The sequence below is a fragment of the Eulemur rufifrons genome, chromosome 2 (genome assembly GCF_041146395.1).
Source record: "Eulemur rufifrons isolate Redbay chromosome 2, OSU_ERuf_1, whole genome shotgun sequence".
NCBI classification, from domain to species: Eukaryota; Metazoa; Chordata; class Mammalia; order Primates; family Lemuridae; genus Eulemur; species Eulemur rufifrons.
The window spans coordinates 58,624,233-58,647,344 of record NC_090984.1 but is presented as its reverse complement, the minus strand read 5'-3'; the positions used below and the strand labels follow the sequence as shown (position 1 = coordinate 58,647,344).

The following is a 23,112-nucleotide window of genomic DNA, read 5'->3' as shown; positions in this document are numbered from 1 at the left end:
ATGGAAATAATGTCAAAGAAAATAGAGCTAGACTATAGTTAAAGCATCAAAACCAGATTTACTCAGGGACAACTACAGCAGGGTAAATGAGATCTCAGTGTCAGACTGGGCTCCACTCTAGAATACAACTAGGACAAGTGGGGATCTACACACAAGCTATATATAGGTTGGTGTGTGTGGGGTGGGGGTTGGTGGAGGGAAAGTTACCAATGGGAGATATCAAGGCTAATGGGATCGTTGCTAAACTGACTCCATTGGATTTTGTTTGTTTGTTTGAAGGCAGGCCAGGGTGATCAGATATCACATGGGGGCTGGCAGGGAATGAGGAATTTGGTCAGCTATAGAGGGTGAGAGATTCACAGTAGGCTGAGTTAGGAGGATTCCTGTTAAAACTGGACTCTGTGGTGAAGGACAATGAAGCCCAAGCTAAGGACCTCCTTGTGAAGAGGGTTCAGAGGAGCATGACTAAGGTGTAGTCAAGGAGAGAGTCTTTGTCATTTGGCAGATAGCAACTGAGACCTCAGCTTCTTGGCCTAAAGCAGGGAGAGGGATGTCTGTGTTGTTTCATGGTGCAAAGTCTCTTATCTTCACATCTCTCTATTTCCCACAAATTTCAGGCTGGAGGAAGGGAAAGTCTCTAGAGCAGATTGTGACTAAATGATAGAAGAGTCACAAAAATAGACACATAGAGACTCCTGGACTGTGGAGCTTGGCAGACGAGGCACGGCACAGCATGCTGATCCAGGAGCTGTGATGTCCCATCCAAGTGAACTGGAACCACTGGATACGTGGGAGAGTCCTGTGGAGATCGTTTATCACAAGCAACGATGTAGAACATCTGTGCTGATGTCTGTGCATATCTGCAGTTTGCAACAGGAGTCGGTCGACTTGTGAGGTTACAATAGGTTAAAGGCACCCGGATCGAACTATTATGACAGTTCGTACTTTTGCTTGTAAGGCAGGTTATATTTGGGGTACCACAAACATTAACTACATCCTTGAAAGTTGTATGAAGAAAAGTATTCTGGCCTTTGCATCGTCCTGTGTAACCGTTAACTACTCGCATTGCATTATCGCATTGGGCATGGGTCATATTTATGTGCTGGATTTCAAACCACTGAGCCCGGGTTAAACCAGCAGGTGCGGCATGGAAGGAGCCCACCATTCCCATGAGCCCCAGCAGCAGAAGCAGACAAAGTCGGGAATCAAGCAGCTTTGGAACCATGTTTCCTGTGAGGAAAGAAGAGAAGTAACTGCTGCATTTGTCTCGATTATGACACATGCTTTAGTGTCTGCAGGCCCCTTTGCTGTCCACATAGTGTGCCATGTCTCCTAGGCACTCACTCCAGCTCACCCCTCCCTCAGTTGCTGTCCCATCACTGCTCCTCCAGTCCCAGCTCCAGGGGTCACTGACTTACCCAGTCTCTGTGCTGTGGCTCCTGTGATCCAGCAGGTCTTGGGGCTCAGGGACAGCTGGTCCCTCCTTAGTTGGAACTGTAAATATAGACTAGCCTGGGTGGGTGGGGCTGGTAGAGCCAGGAAGGTCTGAGCCTCCCGATTGGCTCAGTTGTGCAATGAGGCTTTTTGTTTGATCATTTGACTGACTAAGGACTATCCAAAGACAGCACTACTGTTGCTTTGTTATAACAGATCTAAGGCATCCTGTGCAGGCTAGAGGTTTGCTAGTGGATCTCGACTCTGTTGATGAAAAATATATTCTGGCTGCAGAATGAACACAGACGTTATAACTGCTTCTACAGGATGGTGATCCATAAAGGCAGGCTAGAACAAATACTCAGAACAAACTGAGCCAGGGAGGGCTGTTTGCACAGCAGAAGCCCAGGTCCTCCTTTTGTTTATAGTATTACCCCTGGCTCCTCACACAAATGTTCTCCACCTCATCACCCCATCTCATGCAGTAAACTTGAGTTAAGAGTTTCTTGCTGCTCAAAGTTCTGCCGGTAATTAAAATAGTTTATTACATATGTTTGAGTGTTTTTTTTCTTTACTCATCTTGCATTATATTTACTTTTCTCTTCTTTTAATTCTTGCTCTGATTATTGCTTCCATTTGGTGTAAAGTCACATAACCTGAAGACATTCAGAGGAAAGTCATTCTGTAAAATCTGGCAGAGAATGAACATTAGGTGCCATAAAGGATTCTAACCTAGTGCTCTGTTTTCTAAAGCCAAGTAGGCATTAAAAATAGACTTAGACTTGCTTAAACTGCAAAGATAAGCAAAACTTAACCACGGTCCATTCTGGTAAAGGTTTATGTTAGACAGAAATAAAACTTAACCTCAGCCAATCATAATCAGCCAACTAGTATATGACCATGTATTAATAAGTACGGTCTTTCTGACAAGATGAACTAAAAAAGACAATTTTGTATTTGCAATCAATCAGTTTATTTAGCTTCCACATTTTCCTAATAAAAACTTGCCCCTGATGCTAGTCATGAGAATATTAAACCTCTTTTGGTTTGTGTTTCAAATGCATAAATTGCTACTTACTCCACTAAACACTTTTTTCTTTTAATTAAAAAAATTTTTTTTCCACGGAGGCCAATTACTTGGTATCAAATAAACTCTTTAAATTTTATTGTTCCTCAAATTACTTTTTAATAGTTTGGTGTCAGAAAAGTGGGATCTGGAGGAGACTCCTGACTACCCCTGGGCACAAGAAGTAACCAAGTGTAAGTGCTGGCCCAGCCCATCATGCTGGCTGTTTTCATGTTGTATCTGGATGTCACTGGTAAGTCCCATTCTATGTGGAGCTCCCCAGCTTGTGTGCTGAGGTCTCCGAGTTTATTTGAACTCTGTCTCTGTTTCTGTCTCTCTCAGTGCTGGGCTGATTATCCCCTGGTGTCTGCATGACTGGCTCCTGGTCATCTTCTTCAGATTTCATTCCCTGAGATGGGCCTTTCCTGGTCCCACCCTGCTGTATCATTCCCATGACACTCCCAGCACCTCCACATTGTACCACTCTGTGTAATTTTCTGCGTACTGTGCTGTGTATTTTCCTCCTGACACCTAACATAATTTTGTATGCTTTAAAGCAATTTTGTACATTAATTCTTATCCCAGTAGAATGTGGCACCAGGAGAGCAGCGGCCTGTCTTTGTTCTGTTGCGCTGTCACCTTGGTAGAACCGTGCCTGGAACACACTATCTGCTCAATAGATGTCTGCTGGATGACTGAATGAGTGAATGAATGAATGACAGGCGAGGGGATAGGACTCAAGGTGGAGAAGACGTGGGGCAGACGAGTGATCCCTCTATTCTAGGGTGTTAGAGATGTGGCATCCCTGGCTAGGAAGAGACACATGATCTGCTAACACAGGCAATGGAGGTTCACTCCATCTTTCTTCACAGGACAGAAATAAAGATGAAGGTTCACTCCGTCTCTCTCCAGCTTTGCAGTGCCCCACCCCCTCCTCTGCTGCTCCGAGGTTGTTGGAAGAGTGAGTTCACTTCATGCCACTTCCTATTTTACCTAAAGTCAGCGGATTCTGGTGAGCACTGGAATCCCCCAAACCCAGTTTTCCTGAGCAAACCCTTGAGTCCCAGACACCCCCTCCCCTGCCCCCAGGAGAAGGAAAATCTCCAATGGCTCCTCCAGAGGAGAGGCTCAAATGCAGCTGCTGTTTCTGCTACTAATAAGAACAAGAATTACTGAGATTATGGAGTGGTGGGAGGAATGGAAATTGCTGTTTCTGAGGACCTGGAAGAAAAGCAGAAAAATGGAAGTCAGGAATCTCAGATTGAAGGACAAAGATGCAGATTTGATGACATGGCACCTCCGTTGTATTCTGAGTGAGGCACTCCAAAAAGACCCACTGTGTCACCAGAACACTCATTTGAAAGCTGCACGTGTCCATAGCTTGTAAGGGACTTTCTCTTCCTGTTTCTCATGGATTCCTGAGTGCAGCCCCATAATGGAGGCAGGGTGGGGGCTCTCATTACCCATGTCTTGTCTCTTGGGTCTACAGATCCCCAATCCTGGAGCCGGTGTCCTTCCTGACAGGTTTTGAATGAATAGATGACTCACCGTTGGGGACAGCTATGGAGGCAGAGTGGGCAGGAGACGACTGGCCTTGGTTAGAGCTCCCACTTCCATGTCTTCCTCCCTCCCCTTCCCACCAGGTGTCCAGCTGCCCTCTTCCCCAGGACGTGGATGCTGTGGGGAAAGATGGCCACTGCTCCTCCAGGCAGTACTAGACTCTGTCCATATTGTCCTGACCAATTTACCTCATTCCAGATCTGAGTCAAAGCCTGGATTCACCCCGAGTAGAATTACTAATAAAGGAAAAATTGATGCACTCCTTTAAAAGAAATATCTCTGAGGCTAAATTTTTCCTGTTTTCTTTTGCTTTCACTACATTTATAACCTTCTTATCATTTTCTCTTTCCTTTTTTTCTGTTTTGTATTCTAAAATTCAATTCTATCATAACATTTATGATTCATAAATCAGTCAGAATCAAATATGTTCATTTTCTACTTGTTCCTGGGCCCCTGTATCTCTTGGGATGGAAATAATGTCAAAGAAAATAGAGCTAGACTATAGTTAAAGCATCAAAACCAGATTTACTCAGGGACTACTACAGTAGGGTAAATGAGATCTCAGTGTCAGACTGGGCTCCACTCTAGAATACAACTAGGACAAGTGGGGATCTACACACAAGCTATATATAGGTTGGTGTGTGTGGGGTGGGGGTTGGTGGAGGGAAAGTTACCAATGGGAGATATCAAGGCTAATGGGATCGTTGCTAAACTGACTCCATTGGATTTTGTTTGTTTGTTTGAAGGCAGGCCAGGGTGATCAGATATCACATGGGGGCTGGCAGGGAATGAGGAATTTGGTCAGCTATAGAGGGTGAGAGATTCACAGTAGGCTGAGTTAGGAGGATTCCTGTTAAAACTGGACTCTGTGGTGAAGGACAATGAAGCCCAAGCTAAGGACCTCCTTGTGAAGAGGGTTCAGAGGAGCATGACTAAGGTGTAGTCAAGGAGAGAGTCTTTGTCATTTGGCAGATAGCAACTGAGACCTCAGCTTCTTGGCCTAAAGCAGGGAGAGGGATGTCTGTGTTGTTTCATGGTGCAAAGTCTCTTATCTTCACATCTCTCTATTTCCCACAAATTTCAGGCTGGAGGAAGGGAAAGTCTCTAGAGCAGATTGTGACTAAATGATAGAAGAGTCACAAAAATAGACACATAGAGACTCCTGGACTGTGGAGCTTGGCAGACGAGGCACGGCACAGCATGCTGATCCAGGAGCTGTGATGTCCCATCCAAGTGAACTGGAACCACTGGATACGTGGGAGAGTCCTGTGGAGATCGTTTATCACAAGCAACGATGTAGAACATCTGTGCTGATGTCTGTGCATATCTGCAGTTTGCAACAGGAGTCGGTCAACTTGTGAGGTTACAATAGGTTAAAGGCACCCGGATCGAACTATTATGACAGTTCGTACTTTTGCTTGTAAGGCAGGTTATATTTGGGGTACCACAAACATTAACTACATCCTTGAAAGTTGTATGAAGAAAAGTATTCTGGCCTTTGCATCGTCCTGTGTAACCGTTAACTACTCGCATTGCATTATCGCATTGGGCATGGGTCATATTTATGTGCTGGATTTCAAACCACTGAGCCCGGGTTAAACCAGCAGGTGCGGCATGGAAGGAGCCCACCATTCCCATGAGCCCCAGCAGCAGAAGCAGACAAAGTCGGGAATCAAGCAGCTTTGGAACCATGTTTCCTGTGAGGAAAGAAGAGAAGTAACTGCTGCATTTGTCTCGATTATGACACATGCTTTAGTGTCTGCAGGCCCCTTTGCTGTCCACATAGTGTGCCATGTCTCCTAGGCACTCACTCCAGCTCACCCCTCCCTCAGTTGCTGTCCCATCACTGCTCCTCCAGTCCCAGCTCCAGGGGTCACTGACTTACCCAGTCTCTGTGCTGTGGCTCCTGTGATCCAGCAGGTCTTGGGGCTCAGGGACAGCTGGTCCCTCCTTAGTTGGAACTGTAAATATAGACTAGCCTGGGTGGGTGGGGCTGGTAGAGCCAGGAAGGTCTGAGCCTCCCGATTGGCTCAGTTGTGCAATGAGGCTTTTTGTTTGATCATTTGACTGACTAAGGACTATCCAAAGACAGCACTACTGTTGCTTTGTTATAACAGATCTAAGGCATCCTGTGCAGGCTAGAGGTTTGCTAGTGGATCTCGACTCTGTTGATGAAAAATATATTCTGGCTGCAGAATGAACACAGACGTTATAACTGCTTCTACAGGATGGTGATCCATAAAGGCAGGCTAGAACAAATACTCAGAACAAACTGAGCCAGGGAGGGCTGTTTGCACAGCAGAAGCCCAGGTCCTCCTTTTGTTTATAGTATTACCCCTGGCTCCTCACACAAATGTTCTCCACCTCATCACCCCATCTCATGCAGTAAACTTGAGTTAAGAGTTTCTTGCTGCTCAAAGTTCTGCCGGTAATTAAAATAGTTTATTACATATGTTTGAGTGTTTTTTTTCTTTACTCATCTTGCATTATATTTACTTTTCTCTTCTTTTAATTCTTGCTCTGATTATTGCTTCCATTTGGTGTAAAGTCACATAACCTGAAGACATTCAGAGGAAAGTCATTCTGTAAAATCTGGCAGAGAATGAACATTAGGTGCCATAAAGGATTCTAACCTAGTGCTCTGTTTTCTAAAGCCAAGTAGGCATTAAAAATAGACTTAGACTTGCTTAAACTGCAAAGATAAGCAAAACTTAACCACGGTCCATTCTGGTAAAGGTTTATGTTAGACAGAAATAAAACTTAACCTCAGCCAATCATAATCAGCCAACTAGTATATGACCATGTATTAATAAGTACGGTCTTTCTGACAAGATGAACTAAAAAAGACAATTTTGTATTTGCAATCAATCAGTTTATTTAGCTTCCACATTTTCCTAATAAAAACTTGCCCCTGATGCTAGTCATGAGAATATTAAACCTCTTTTGGTTTGTGTTTCAAATGCATAAATTGCTACTTACTCCACTAAACACTTTTTTCTTTTAATTAAAAAAATTTTTTTTCCACGGAGGCCAATTACTTGGTATCAAATAAACTCTTTAAATTTTATTGTTCCTCAAATTACTTTTTAATAGTTTGGTGTCAGAAAAGTGGGATCTGGAGGAGACTCCTGACTACCCCTGGGCACAAGAAGTAACCAAGTGTAAGTGCTGGCCCAGCCCATCATGCTGGCTGTTTTCATGTTGTATCTGGATGTCACTGGTAAGTCCCATTCTATGTGGAGCTCCCCAGCTTGTGTGCTGAGGTCTCCGAGTTTATTTGAACTCTGTCTCTGTTTCTGTCTCTCTCAGTGCTGGGCTGATTATCCCCTGGTGTCTGCATGACTGGCTCCTGGTCATCTTCTTCAGATTTCATTCCCTGAGATGGGCCTTTCCTGGTCCCACCCTGCTGTATCATTCCCATGACACTCCCAGCACCTCCACATTGTACCACTCTGTGTAATTTTCTGCGTACTGTGCTGTGTATTTTCCTCCTGACACCTAACATAATTTTGTATGCTTTAAAGCAATTTTGTACATTAATTCTTATCCCAGTAGAATGTGGCACCAGGAGAGCAGCGGCCTGTCTTTGTTCTGTTGCGCTGTCACCTTGGTAGAACCGTGCCTGGAACACACTATCTGCTCAATAGATGTCTGCTGGATGACTGAATGAGTGAATGAATGAATGACAGGCGAGGGGATAGGACTCAAGGTGGAGAAGACGTGGGGCAGACGAGTGATCCCTCTATTCTAGGGTGTTAGAGATGTGGCATCCCTGGCTAGGAAGAGACACATGATCTGCTAACACAGGCAATGGAGGTTCACTCCATCTTTCTTCACAGGACAGAAATAAAGATGAAGGTTCACTCCGTCTCTCTCCAGCTTTGCAGTGCCCCACCCCCTCCTCTGCTGCTCCGAGGTTGTTGGAAGAGTGAGTTCACTTCATGCCACTTCCTATTTTACCTAAAGTCAGCGGATTCTGGTGAGCACTGGAATCCCCCAAACCCAGTTTTCCTGAGCAAACCCTTGAGTCCCAGACACCCCCTCCCCTGCCCCCAGGAGAAGGAAAATCTCCAATGGCTCCTCCAGAGGAGAGGCTCAAATGCAGCTGCTGTTTCTGCTACTAATAAGAACAAGAATTACTGAGATTATGGAGTGGTGGGAGGAATGGAAATTGCTGTTTCTGAGGACCTGGAAGAAAAGCAGAAAAATGGAAGTCAGGAATCTCAGATTGAAGGACAAAGATGCAGATTTGATGACATGGCACCTCCGTTGTATTCTGAGTGAGGCACTCCAAAAAGACCCACTGTGTCACCAGAACACTCATTTGAAAGCTGCACGTGTCCATAGCTTGTAAGGGACTTTCTCTTCCTGTTTCTCATGGATTCCTGAGTGCAGCCCCATAATGGAGGCAGGGTGGGGGCTCTCATTACCCATGTCTTGTCTCTTGGGTCTACAGATCCCCAATCCTGGAGCCGGTGTCCTTCCTGACAGGTTTTGAATGAATAGATGACTCACCGTTGGGGACAGCTATGGAGGCAGAGTGGGCAGGAGACGACTGGCCTTGGTTAGAGCTCCCACTTCCATGTCTTCCTCCCTCCCCTTCCCACCAGGTGTCCAGCTGCCCTCTTCCCCAGGACGTGGATGCTGTGGGGAAAGATGGCCACTGCTCCTCCAGGCAGTACTAGACTCTGTCCATATTGTCCTGACCAATTTACCTCATTCCAGATCTGAGTCAAAGCCTGGATTCACCCCGAGTAGAATTACTAATAAAGGAAAAATTGATGCACTCCTTTAAAAGAAATATCTCTGAGGCTAAATTTTTCCTGTTTTCTTTTGCTTTCACTACATTTATAACCTTCTTATCATTTTCTCTTTCCTTTTTTTCTGTTTTGTATTCTAAAATTCAATTCTATCATAACATTTATGATTCATAAATCAGTCAGAATCAAATATGTTCATTTTCTACTTGTTCCTGGGCCCCTGTATCTCTTGGGATGGAAATAATGTCAAAGAAAATAGAGCTAGACTATAGTTAAAGCATCAAAACCAGATTTACTCAGGGACTACTACAGTAGGGTAAATGAGATCTCAGTGTCAGACTGGGCTCCACTCTAGAATACAACTAGGACAAGTGGGGATCTACACACAAGCTATATATAGGTTGGTGTGTGTGGGGTGGGGGTTGGTGGAGGGAAAGTTACCAATGGGAGATATCAAGGCTAATGGGATCGTTGCTAAACTGACTCCATTGGATTTTGTTTGTTTGTTTGAAGGCAGGCCAGGGTGATCAGATATCACATGGGGGCTGGCAGGGAATGAGGAATTTGGTCAGCTATAGAGGGTGAGAGATTCACAGTAGGCTGAGTTAGGAGGATTCCTGTTAAAACTGGACTCTGTGGTGAAGGACAATGAAGCCCAAGCTAAGGACCTCCTTGTGAAGAGGGTTCAGAGGAGCATGACTAAGGTGTAGTCAAGGAGAGAGTCTTTGTCATTTGGCAGATAGCAACTGAGACCTCAGCTTCTTGGCCTAAAGCAGGGAGAGGGATGTCTGTGTTGTTTCATGGTGCAAAGTCTCTTATCTTCACATCTCTCTATTTCCCACAAATTTCAGGCTGGAGGAAGGGAAAGTCTCTAGAGCAGATTGTGACTAAATGATAGAAGAGTCACAAAAATAGACACATAGAGACTCCTGGACTGTGGAGCTTGGCAGACGAGGCACGGCACAGCATGCTGATCCAGGAGCTGTGATGTCCCATCCAAGTGAACTGGAACCACTGGATACGTGGGAGAGTCCTGTGGAGATCGTTTATCACAAGCAACGATGTAGAACATCTGTGCTGATGTCTGTGCATATCTGCAGTTTGCAACAGGAGTCGGTCAACTTGTGAGGTTACAATAGGTTAAAGGCACCCGGATCGAACTATTATGACAGTTCGTACTTTTGCTTGTAAGGCAGGTTATATTTGGGGTACCACAAACATTAACTACATCCTTGAAAGTTGTATGAAGAAAAGTATTCTGGCCTTTGCATCGTCCTGTGTAACCGTTAACTACTCGCATTGCATTATCGCATTGGGCATGGGTCATATTTATGTGCTGGATTTCAAACCACTGAGCCCGGGTTAAACCAGCAGGTGCGGCATGGAAGGAGCCCACCATTCCCATGAGCCCCAGCAGCAGAAGCAGACAAAGTCGGGAATCAAGCAGCTTTGGAACCATGTTTCCTGTGAGGAAAGAAGAGAAGTAACTGCTGCATTTGTCTCGATTATGACACATGCTTTAGTGTCTGCAGGCCCCTTTGCTGTCCACATAGTGTGCCATGTCTCCTAGGCACTCACTCCAGCTCACCCCTCCCTCAGTTGCTGTCCCATCACTGCTCCTCCAGTCCCAGCTCCAGGGGTCACTGACTTACCCAGTCTCTGTGCTGTGGCTCCTGTGATCCAGCAGGTCTTGGGGCTCAGGGACAGCTGGTCCCTCCTTAGTTGGAACTGTAAATATAGACTAGCCTGGGTGGGTGGGGCTGGTAGAGCCAGGAAGGTCTGAGCCTCCCGATTGGCTCAGTTGTGCAATGAGGCTTTTTGTTTGATCATTTGACTGACTAAGGACTATCCAAAGACAGCACTACTGTTGCTTTGTTATAACAGATCTAAGGCATCCTGTGCAGGCTAGAGGTTTGCTAGTGGATCTCGACTCTGTTGATGAAAAATATATTCTGGCTGCAGAATGAACACAGACGTTATAACTGCTTCTACAGGATGGTGATCCATAAAGGCAGGCTAGAACAAATACTCAGAACAAACTGAGCCAGGGAGGGCTGTTTGCACAGCAGAAGCCCAGGTCCTCCTTTTGTTTATAGTATTACCCCTGGCTCCTCACACAAATGTTCTCCATCTCATCACCCCATCTCATGCAGTAAACTTGAGTTAAGAGTTTCTTGCTGCTCAAAGTTCTGCCGGTAATTAAAATAGTTTATTACATATGTTTGAGTGTTTTTTTTCTTTACTCATCTTGCATTATATTTACTTTTCTCTTCTTTTAATTCTTGCTCTGATTATTGCTTCCATTTGGTGTAAAGTCACATAACCTGAAGACATTCAGAGGAAAGTCATTCTGTAAAATCTGGCAGAGAATGAACATTAGGTGCCATAAAGGATTCTAACCTAGTGCTCTGTTTTCTAAAGCCAAGTAGGCATTAAAAATAGACTTAGACTTGCTTAAACTGCAAAGATAAGCAAAACTTAACCACGGTCCATTCTGGTAAAGGTTTATGTTAGACAGAAATAAAACTTAACCTCAGCCAATCATAATCAGCCAACTAGTATATGACCATGTATTAATAAGTACGGTCTTTCTGACAAGATGAACTAAAAAAGACAATTTTGTATTTGCAATCAATCAGTTTATTTAGCTTCCACATTTTCCTAATAAAAACTTGCCCCTGATGCTAGTCATGAGAATATTAAACCTCTTTTGGTTTGTGTTTCAAATGCATAAATTGCTACTTACTCCACTAAACACTTTTTTCTTTTAATTAAAAAAATTTTTTTTCCACGGAGGCCAATTACTTGGTATCAAATAAACTCTTTAAATTTTATTGTTCCTCAAATTACTTTTTAATAGTTTGGTGTCAGAAAAGTGGGATCTGGAGGAGACTCCTGACTACCCCTGGGCACAAGAAGTAACCAAGTGTAAGTGCTGGCCCAGCCCATCATGCTGGCTGTTTTCATGTTGTATCTGGATGTCACTGGTAAGTCCCATTCTATGTGGAGCTCCCCAGCTTGTGTGCTGAGGTCTCCGAGTTTATTTGAACTCTGTCTCTGTTTCTGTCTCTCTCAGTGCTGGGCTGATTATCCCCTGGTGTCTGCATGACTGGCTCCTGGTCATCTTCTTCAGATTTCATTCCCTGAGATGGGCCTTTCCTGGTCCCACCCTGCTGTATCATTCCCATGACACTCCCAGCACCTCCACATTGTACCACTCTGTGTAATTTTCTGCGTACTGTGCTGTGTATTTTCCTCCTGACACCTAACATAATTTTGTATGCTTTAAAGCAATTTTGTACATTAATTCTTATCCCAGTAGAATGTGGCACCAGGAGAGCAGCGGCCTGTCTTTGTTCTGTTGCGCTGTCACCTTGGTAGAACCGTGCCTGGAACACACTATCTGCTCAATAGATGTCTGCTGGATGACTGAATGAGTGAATGAATGAATGACAGGCGAGGGGATAGGACTCAAGGTGGAGAAGACGTGGGGCAGACGAGTGATCCCTCTATTCTAGGGTGTTAGAGATGTGGCATCCCTGGCTAGGAAGAGACACATGATCTGCTAACACAGGCAATGGAGGTTCACTCCATCTTTCTTCACAGGACAGAAATAAAGATGAAGGTTCACTCCGTCTCTCTCCAGCTTTGCAGTGCCCCACCCCCTCCTCTGCTGCTCCGAGGTTGTTGGAAGAGTGAGTTCACTTCATGCCACTTCCTATTTTACCTAAAGTCAGCGGATTCTGGTGAGCACTGGAATCCCCCAAACCCAGTTTTCCTGAGCAAACCCTTGAGTCCCAGACACCCCCTCCCCTGCCCCCAGGAGAAGGAAAATCTCCAATGGCTCCTCCAGAGGAGAGGCTCAAATGCAGCTGCTGTTTCTGCTACTAATAAGAACAAGAATTACTGAGATTATGGAGTGGTGGGAGGAATGGAAATTGCTGTTTCTGAGGACCTGGAAGAAAAGCAGAAAAATGGAAGTCAGGAATCTCAGATTGAAGGACAAAGATGCAGATTTGATGACATGGCACCTCCGTTGTATTCTGAGTGAGGCACTCCAAAAAGACCCACTGTGTCACCAGAACACTCATTTGAAAGCTGCACGTGTCCATAGCTTGTAAGGGACTTTCTCTTCCTGTTTCTCATGGATTCCTGAGTGCAGCCCCATAATGGAGGCAGGGTGGGGGCTCTCATTACCCATGTCTTGTCTCTTGGGTCTACAGATCCCCAATCCTGGAGCCGGTGTCCTTCCTGACAGGTTTTGAATGAATAGATGACTCACCGTTGGGGACAGCTATGGAGGCAGAGTGGGCAGGAGACGACTGGCCTTGGTTAGAGCTCCCACTTCCATGTCTTCCTCCCTCCCCTTCCCACCAGGTGTCCAGCTGCCCTCTTCCCCAGGACGTGGATGCTGTGGGGAAAGATGGCCACTGCTCCTCCAGGCAGTACTAGACTCTGTCCATATTGTCCTGACCAATTTACCTCATTCCAGATCTGAGTCAAAGCCTGGATTCACCCCGAGTAGAATTACTAATAAAGGAAAAATTGATGCACTCCTTTAAAAGAAATATCTCTGAGGCTAAATTTTTCCTGTTTTCTTTTGCTTTCACTACATTTATAGTATTCTTATCTCTTTTTATTTCCTTTTTGTTTATTTTGTACTCTAAATCTCAATTCTATCATAACATTTATGATTCATAAATCAGTCAGAATCAAACATGTTCATTTTCTACTTGTTCCTGGGCCCCTGTATCTCTTGGGATGGAAATAATGTCAAAGAAAACCAGAACTAGACTATAGCTAAAGCATCAAAACCAGATTTACTCAGGGACTGTTTCAGTAGGGTAAATGAGACCTCAGTGCCAAACTGGGCTCGACTCTGGAATACAACTAGGACAAGTGGGAATCTACACACAAGTTATAGGTTGGTGTGTGTGGGGTGGGGGTTGGTGGAGGGAAGGTTACCAATGGGAGATATCAAGGCTAGTGGGATCATTGCTAAATTGACTCCATTGGATTTTTTTCTCTTTTTTTTCCTGACATATAAAGAGCTTAGACATTGGATTTTTTGTTTATTTGTTTGTTTGTTTGAAGGCAGGCCAGGGTGATCAGATAACACATGGGGGCTGGCAGGGAATGAGGAATTTGGTCAGCTCTAGAGGGTGAGAGATTCACAGTAGGCTGAGTTAGGAGGATTTCTGTTAAAACTGGACTCTGTGGTGAAGGACAATGAAGCCCAAGCTAAGGACCTACTTGTGAAGAGGGTTCAGAGGAACATGACTAAGGTGTAGTCAAGGAGAGGATCTTTGTCAGTTGGCAGATAGCAACTGAAACCTCAGCTTCTTGGCCTAAAGCAGGGAGAGGGATGTCTGTGTTGTTTCATGATGCAAAATCTCTTATCTTCACATCTCTCTATTTCCCACAGATCTCAGGCTAGAGGAAGGGAAAAGTCTCTAGAGCAGATTGAGACTAAATGATAGTAGAATGGCAAAAATGACACAAAGGGACTCCTTGATGATTCTGCAAAGAAGTTTATTGCAAGGTCCAAAAGGCCCATGAGTTCAGGAAAGCTTCAGGGAATTCGTAGACTGAGAGGACAGATGCTGATGCTCAGGGTGTGTGGAGGGATGGCTTCTTGGCTGTGATCGTGAAGCCTGGCAGATGAGCTATGACATGAAGTGCCGACATAGCGGCTTAGAAGGTTGTATCCAAGTGAACTGGAACCACTGGATACATGGGAGTGTCCTTTGGAGATCTTCCATCACAAGCAACCACATAGAACTTCCAAACAAACGTCTGTGCATATCTGCAGTTTGCAACAGGAGCCCATGGACTTATGAGGTTACAATAGGTTAAAGGCACCGGGAGCAAACTTTGATGACAATTTGTACTTCTGCTTGTTTGGCAGGTTCTATTTCGGGTATGACAAACATTAACTACATTAGCAAAAGCTGTATGAAGAAAAGTATTCTGGCCTTTGCATTGTCCTGTGTAATTGTTAACTACCCGCATTGCGTTATCGCATAGGACGTGGATCGGACGTATGTGCTGGATTTCAAACCACCGAGCCCGGGTTAAACCAGGAGGTGCGGCATGGAAGGAGCCCACCATTCCCATGAGCCCCAACAGCAGAAGCAGACAAAGTCGGGAATCGAGCAGCTTTGGAACCATGTTTCCTGTGAGGAAATAAGAGAAATAACTGCTCCTGCATTTGTTTTGGTTATGACACATGCTTTAGTGTCTGCAGGCCCCTCTGCTGTCACACTGGGATTCCATTTCCTTTCCCTTCCTGTCCCCTAGTGTGCCATGTCTCCTAGGCACTCACTTCAGCTCACCCCTCCCTCAGTTGTTGTCCCATCACTGCTCCTCCTGTCCCAGCTCTAGATGTCACACTTACTCAGTCTCTGTGCTGTGGCTCCTGTGATCCAGCTGGTCGACCTGAGACTCAGGGGCAGCTGATCCCCCCTTACCTTGAACTGTAGATATAGAGTAGCTGGGGTGAGTGGGGCTGGTAGAGCCAGGAGGGTCTGAATCTTGGCCACGCAGAAAGCCACAGATTGGCAAGTGGTCTACTTTTGCAATCAACATTTTTGCTTGATCACTTGGCTCACCAAAGGATACCCAAGGACCACACTGCTGCTGCTTCTGTGATAAGGAATCTAATTTCAGGTCCTCCTGTATAGGACCCATTTTGCTGGTTGGATCTGGACTCTGTGGATGAAAGCTATACACTGCCTGCAGAATGGCCACAGATTTTGTAACTGTGCTTTGGCAGGGCACTAAAAGACAAATATATATAAAAGCATGCCCTGTACTCAGAATAAGTAGAGTCAGGTGGGGCCATTTGCCCAGGAGGAACTCAACTTTCCTTTCATGTTTCTTAATACCCCCAGTTCCCTCTCATACAAATCCACATCTCATCACCACTCGCTGGAAACCTGAGCTCTGAATTTCTTGATGCTCAAGATTCCGCAGGTTATTAAAACAGTTTTTTACACATATTTGAAAGGTTTTTTTTTTTTCCCTCTAGGCTTGGATTCACTTTCTCTTCTTTTAATTCTTGCTCTGATTATTGCTTCCATTTGGTATAAAGTCACATAATGTGAAAATACTCAGAGGAAAGTCATTCTGTAAAATCTGGCAGAGAGTGAACATTAGCTGTCATAAAGGACTCTAGGCCAGGCGTGGTGGCTCACACCTGTAATCCTAGCACTCTGGGAGGCCGAGGCGGGTGGATCTCTCAAGGTCAAGAGTTCGAGACCAGCCTGAGCAAGAGCGAGACCCCCGTCTCTACTAAAAATAGAAAAAAATCATCTGGCCAACTAAAATATATATAGAAAAAAATTAGCCGGGCATGGTGGCACATGCCTGTAGTCCAAGCTACTCGGGAGGCTGAGGCAGTAGGATCGCTTAAGCCCAGGAGTTTGAGGTTGCTGTGAGCTAGGCTGACGCCACGGCACTCACTCTAGCCTGGGCAACAAAGCAAGACTCTGTCTCAAAAACAAACAAAAAAAAAGGACTCTAACCTAGCACCGAGTTGTCCTGCTTCTTTTCGACCTGTGCTATTTCCTACAAAACAGTGTGTTCTGGAGTTGTCATTCACTTTCCTAGTAAATTTCATTTTGTGATGTTAACAGGAAAATGATTCTATGCTTATTAATATAAAATGAACATTTAAGGACAGGGCCCTGTATTCCTGAAAGTGTAAAGGTCATAGTGTATGCTTGGATACATGAAACACATTTTGTGTTAGTCTCTAGAGAAAACTGAGAAAATAATTATAAATACCTAATTTTATTATGGTGTGACAGAGGTAATACCACTTTTGTGAACATGGTTTTATGGGCACTGAGGATGAAGGAAGTTACTTGGCTTGATGGGACAAAAAAGGCTTCCAGAAGAAAGGGCCACTTGAACTGGCCCTAAAGGATAAGCAGGCTTTTGTTGGGACTTTAGCGAAGAGATGAGGATTCCAGGCAGAGAGCATGGTGTGGGACATTGTACAGAGGTGGGCAATGAATTTCAGGGGGCAAGACCTGTGTGCTAGGAGGTGTTAAATTTCTTGTCCAGCTTCTAGGTTAAAAAAATAGAATTAGACCCTTACATGGCATCATACAACCTTCCAGCAAAACGAATCCACATAATTTTTTTAACTACCATTCTTTCTTCCTATTGTCTGAAAGTATAATAATTTTACCATTAATGTCCTTATGTAAATGTGGGCAATGGTGACCTAGTCAGGACTCAATCCAGAGCTAATAGCACTCTGCCTTGAAACCCTGTTCTGGCTAACGCTCATTACTGTCTTTTATCATGAAGCACGTTTTCTTGTAATGTATGTTGTGTGGAGATCATTTATATAGGTTATGAGGATCCAAAGATGAATGAGATACAGAATATGCCCTCTGTGATGCTGACATCCACACGGGGCAGAAAGATCTGTACTCAAGTGTCTGTAATATGAGGCTACATATATATATATATATACTGTATATCTGGCTCAAAAACTTCTCAGACTGAGCAAGATTGAGACACTATCTCTACAAAAAAATGGAAAAATTAGCTGGATGTGGTGGCATGCGCCTGTAGTCCCAGCTACTGGGGAGGCTGAGGCGGGAGGATTGCTTAAGCTCCGGAGTTTGAGGTTGCAGTGAGCTACGATGACGCCACGGCACTCTAGCTAGGGCGACAGAGTGAGACTTCGTCTCAAAAACAAACAAAAAACCCCCTCTTCTTTTCAGCATATACAGCATTATTTAGAAAGTTTGGTTTGGAAGCTAAAATTTGAAATTGGAATAGTTTACTCAGAAAATTTGTATTCTTGTCTCATCTTAAAAAAAAATCTTATGATGTTGGTTGGTGCGCTCAGCCTCTGTTAACGGCAGCAGCACTATCAATTTTCACTTAGAGCTGAGTAGTAGCCCCCCCTTGTGGAAAGGGTGCTAGCTCAGGGGCCTTCACCACTCCACTCCTCCCTCCTGACTCTGGTCCTGTCTGTCCCCTCAGTGATGACACCTGCCTGGCTCCTGGAGACATTTGTGCCTATGACCCATCAGACTTGTCACAGTGTCTTAAGAAATGACTCAGACCATAACCTGCTCAATTCTCAACCATATTCCTCCTTTAAAATTGTATTCAGAGCATGCCCCATAAGATTTTTCTGATTGTTCCTTGTGTAGGCTTCCTCTGTACATTTCCAACTACCCTCATTTGCCTCCAGAACTAGTACAAATGATCTAGTTTGATATTTAAGACCTTTGGGAGAGGACCCTTTTCTATGAAGCAGGAATAAATGTAAGCCTATGTTAAATAACATACACTGTAATTTCAGCATGATTTTGTCTTTAATAGACAAAAGCACTTCTCATGGGCTCTTTGTTATTTATTAGCATAAACTCCCTTGCAGCCCAATTTAGTGGCACATTTCCAGACCTGATCCACACCAGTGAGAGGAATAGCCAGAATTATGCCCTAGTATTTTATTAAGTCGCGTTTTGAAACTGATGAACATTGTAAGATTTTGTCCCAGAAAAACATTTCTGCATTTGTGGTAAAAACCACTGTTGAGTACACTGGCCTCAGGATTGACTAACGTCTCCTTTGCATAAGCTCCATGTGCAAAAATATGATGTCCAATGCTTGCAATTTCTTCAGCCCCAGGGTACTCTTGCAATGTCTGCTCATAACCTGCTGACAGGGAGATGCCAACTGTCAATATCTTCTCGTACACAACTTTCCTTATTGCAGTGGCTGCCTATGGGAAAGACAATGCACACTGTTAACAGACTTGTCATAATGATATGGTGCAGGTTAACCTAATTGCAACCAATTAAGTGAGATTTAACTTAACTAAGTTCAAAAGACATTTGGTATGCTGAGCTCTTCCTGGGGTCTTGGACTCAGTAAGCAGGCCCTAGGCCTACCTTCTTCTTATACAGGGCCTCCTACCTTTCTCCTCTGAACACCACTGAACACAAGCAGATCTGACCCCTTTGACCATGTTTCTGGTATGAAATAGGAAAGGACTAAGCCTTTCTTCTTTTCCTCAACTATGACAAGTTCTTTTTTTTGTTTTGTTTTTTTTTTGAGACAGAGTCTCACTCTGTTGCCCAGGCTACAGTGCTGTGGCGTCAGCCTAGCTCACAGCAACCTCAAACTCCTGGGCTCAAGCAATCCTCCTGCCTCAGCCTCCTGAGTAGCTGGGACTACAGGCATGTGCCACCATGCCCGGCTAACTTTTCTATATATATTTTTAGCTGTTCATTTAATTTCTTTCTATTTTTAGTAGAGACTGGGTCTCGCTCTTGCTCAGGCTGGTCTCAAACTCCTGAGCTCAAACAATCTGCCCGCCTCGGCCTCCCAGAGTGCTAGGATTACAGGCGTGAGCTACCGCGCCCGGCCCTATGACAAGTTCTTAAATAGAAATAAAGTTCAGATGGGATTATAGAGAGGTGTATCTGAGAAGGGATGAAATAAAGTATTTTTCCTTAGAAATTGGAAAATTGCATACATGTTAAATGGACTCACTGCATATTTTTAAAATTTATTTATTTTTATTGATACATAGGAGATGTACACAATTTCAGCATACACGTGATAATATAATACATTCATATAATGTGCTCAGATCACATCAGGGAAAGTGGGACATCTATCATCTTAAATATTTGTCTTTTCTTTATGCTAGAAATATTCAAATTATTCTCTTCTAGCTATTTTGAAATGTAAATAGATTATTATTAACTAGAGTTACCCTCTTGATCTACTGAACACTAGGTCTTATTTCTTCTATCAAATTGTATATATGTACCCATTAATCAACCTCTCTTCATCCCCATTGCATATCAAGCATGTAGAGGTATTCACTGAGATCTCAGGGCTCACAGGAAATCAATTATTATTATGTAGGTTAGCATCTCTGTGAATGACATTGTAAGGGTTGTATTATAGTGATGTGGAATGTAGATTTTGTACAGTCTTGTCCAGGTACCAGTCCTGAGTCTTTTTGAGACCCTTGCTATAAGAGTTGGCCAGTTATCCTCTCTATGCTTCTGTTTTCTAGTCTGTAACATACTGACAACAACACATACATAATAGGTTTGTAGGGGAAATTTAATGCGGTAATGTATGTGTGTATGAACTGTGTAGCACAAAGCATTGTAAAAGGTAAAAAATGATCTTACTAACAACTATCAGTCATATGCATCAAGAAAAGAAAGTGGTAACTATGTGAGGTGATATCTATCTATCTATTTAATCTTTTCCAGTGTGGCCAATAGGCACATCTGGGCCAGGAAAGACAAGCCAGTGTTGTCCCTACACCTCACCATGGCCTAAAAGATCAAATTTAAAGAGATAAGTTTACAGACAAATTAAGCAACTATCAACAATTTTATGACCTTAAAATATCTAACAGAAATTGACTAAACTTACCTGACCAGTAGTCACAGACAAAAATGTCTAAAATAAATTTTGAGGACTTTTTTTTCTATTTTACTAATATTTTTAAAACTATTTTCATTTATCAAGGATTATTAAGTTCACACAAACTTGAAAAGTATTGGGACTAGTTATTTAATTTATTAGTACTCATTTATCTTTAAGTTATTTTGGCAGCAGGTGTAGACAATATATAAACATATGTGTAGACATTTACATCTATGTGGACACAACATATACGTATGTACACATAAAGACGTTATAGTATCGATTTTAGAATTTTAGCTATGAGACAAGTAAAACATTAGTTTAAAAGAACAGTTAAATTCAAACTGTATCTTTGTGAATGGAAAAGGTAGAAATTTATCTGTAGAAGAAGCCTTTGTTGAGTTTTAGGGAAAGCAGATAGCAAATTTATATCTCAAAACACAGAGAAGGAAAGAATCTAAGCTTTCTTAAGAAGAGGTTTGGTTGGGTCAATTAGAGAAAGATTAAAAATGGATGCCAGGCCAGGCATGGTGGCTCACGCCTGTAATCCTAGCACTCTGGGAGGCCGAGGCAGGAGGATCGCTCAGGGTCAGGAGTTCGAGACCAGCTTGAGCAAGTGCGAGACCCTGTCTCTACTAAAAATAGAAAGAAATGATCTGGATAGCTAAAAATATGTAGAAAAAATTAGCTGGGTATGGTGGCACATGCTTGTAGTCCCAACTACTTGGGAAGCTGAGGCAGAAGGATTGCTTGAGCCCAGGAGTTTGAGGTTGCTGTGAGCTAGGCTGACGCTAGGCCGGGCAACAGAGTGAGACTCTGTCAAAGAAAAAAAAAAAAAAGGATGTCAAAGTAACAAAAAATCTTTGGAATTTATCACGGGATTTTATAAGGAGAGCAATTTCCTTTAGACAAGTAGCTTTTAATTTAGTCTTTTTTTTTTTTCTTCGTTAACTGGACCACTGAGCTCAGGGTGGAGCTCACGTTGGCTCTCCAGTCCCCCAAAAGAGAGAAATGCCATGGGATTGCACAATGCAATGCTTTCACAGTGCACTTCCTTACAAAAGATTTCTCTAAGTGTTTAAACCGCACCCTTTTTAAAAAATCTAAACTCACAAAGGAATGAGAAGCCCCCTGTAGTGTAATTAGCTGCCTCTAACACTGCCATTCTTGCCTTAGCTGTTCCTCCAGGAATAGCGGCTACTTGTGAGTTGCTATTAAACAGCGTTTCTATTCTCTTTCCTGCCACATTGTTACCTGACAAAGAGAATGAACCTTTGCAATAGAGGTTTCTGGAGGTTCAGATTATTAGCCAATGCCAGAGCCAAACTGGGATCTTTTCACTGATGGGAGAAGCTTTATGGACAATGAAGGGCTGGTTATGTGGTGATCACGGCAGTGGCACTGCCACCTGGGACTTCAGCCCAGCAAGCTGAGCTGATTGCTTTCACTAGAACTCTTTAGTTATCCAGAGGCAAAAAGGTAAATAAATATGTTTTTAGGATTGTGCATGCTCATGGTGCCATTTGGAAGGAAAGGAGGCTCCTGACGGCAGGAAATAAGTATATTAAGGAAGCAACTGAAACAGTTTAATCAGCTCTCAGGCTGTTGTCTTGAGTAGGGAAAAATAACTGAAATACTCAGCAGTAAGATAAAAGTTAGATAAGTGATGGCACATCTCTAGGGTGCAAAACTATGCTACTGTTATGAATACACTCTGGGGAATGTGTGTGGGGAAATGGGAAAGCATTCCCTTTATATTGTAAGTAAGAAAAAGCAAGCCATAAAATAAATATGTATAATATCACACATTTTAGTTTTTAATAAAATCAGCAAAAACGCTGATTGGAAAGTTGTAAATATAAGGAGTATTTATCTTTGGTTGGTGAGATTATGGCTGACTAGTTTTTTAAATTTTGTTTTTTAGATTTGTGATTTTTCCAAATTTCCTAACATTTCTGTATTAAATGTGTGTTACTTCTCTAATCAGAAAAAAGTTTTTTAGTGTTACCTACAATATTGGCTACTTAAATCAGACATTCTGAGGCCCTTTCCAGCCCTACAAATTCTCAATTCTTACTACAGTGGAGACTGCACACTCACCTAGAATTTTGGACTTTTTTACCAGAGAGGTGATATTGACAGAGAAATACTTCGAATGCCAAGGTTTGCTCAGAGAACTCTTGCCTAATTTTTATTGGATAAATCCACTTCTTTCTCCCCAAGCACCCCTCAAGAAAAATGCTTCACCCTTTCAATAACTAGAATTTTCTCTTTGTTTCTTTCAGAAGGCTGGTTGGTAACACGCACTATCCAGGGATCCTCTACTTTTGAAATAATATTTTTCTCCAGGAATCATCATCATTGACTTCTCCCTTGGTCCCCGGCCATGCTTTCTTAAGAAGGCAAAGCTAGGTGTCAGGAAGAAAGCATGAACTTTGTATGAAAACAGACACAGATGTCACTAAAAGTCCCGTGGGACCTAAACAAGGTGCTTGCCCTTCCTGAGCCACCAGGGAGCAATACAGTGGCCTGTATCAGCTACAGAATGGCCCTTAAAACTAAGTCCCACAGAAAAGGCAAGGGAATTTGTTAAGTCACCCCTACAAGCAAATGACAGAACAGAACTCCAACCCAGGATACTTTGTTCCCCTAGTTCCATGAATATATGAGAAATAAAGCCACATATGCAAAATCACATTATGTGATGGAGATAACACTATAGTTCTGAAACAGTAAGCATGACATTAGCTTTTCTAGGCAACAAGACTAAGCTTATTGCCAGATCTGATTCTTTTTCACTCTTTGATGCTTATAAAGAATATGAACTTTCTTTTGTGTAGGATTAGGGGACAGAGGTAACTACAG

At 43.3% G+C, this 23,112-nt stretch overlaps 3 protein-coding genes and 1 pseudogene across 3 annotated transcripts; all 4 read right to left on the bottom strand.

Moving 5' to 3' along the window:
• Positions 1 to 613: 613 nt before the first annotated feature.
• LOC138398289 (non-secretory ribonuclease-like) lies at positions 614 to 1,225 on the bottom strand (annotated as a pseudogene).
• A 3,915-nt stretch (positions 1,226 to 5,140) lies between these two features.
• LOC138398282 (non-secretory ribonuclease-like) lies at positions 5,141 to 5,752 on the bottom strand. Its single transcript, XM_069492618.1, is given in 1 exon segment — positions 5,141 to 5,752. A coding segment is annotated over 1 exon segment (612 nt).
• Positions 5,753 to 9,667: 3,915 nt separating this feature from the next.
• LOC138398276 (non-secretory ribonuclease-like) lies at positions 9,668 to 10,279 on the bottom strand. Its single transcript, XM_069492606.1, is given in 1 exon segment — positions 9,668 to 10,279. A coding segment is annotated over 1 exon segment (612 nt).
• A 4,235-nt stretch (positions 10,280 to 14,514) lies between these two features.
• Positions 14,515 to 14,991, bottom strand: LOC138398272 (non-secretory ribonuclease-like). Its single transcript, XM_069492591.1, has one exon. The coding sequence runs from the start codon at positions 14,989 to 14,991 to the stop codon at positions 14,515 to 14,517; it is 477 nt and encodes a 158-aa protein (XP_069348692.1).
• Between the last annotated feature and the right edge of the window lie 8,121 nt (positions 14,992 to 23,112).

Coding starts and splice junctions, on each gene's coding strand:
- LOC138398272 (XM_069492591.1), bottom strand. CDS start 14,991: ATGGTTCCAAAGCTGCTCGATTCCCGACTTTGTCTGCTTCTGCTGTTG.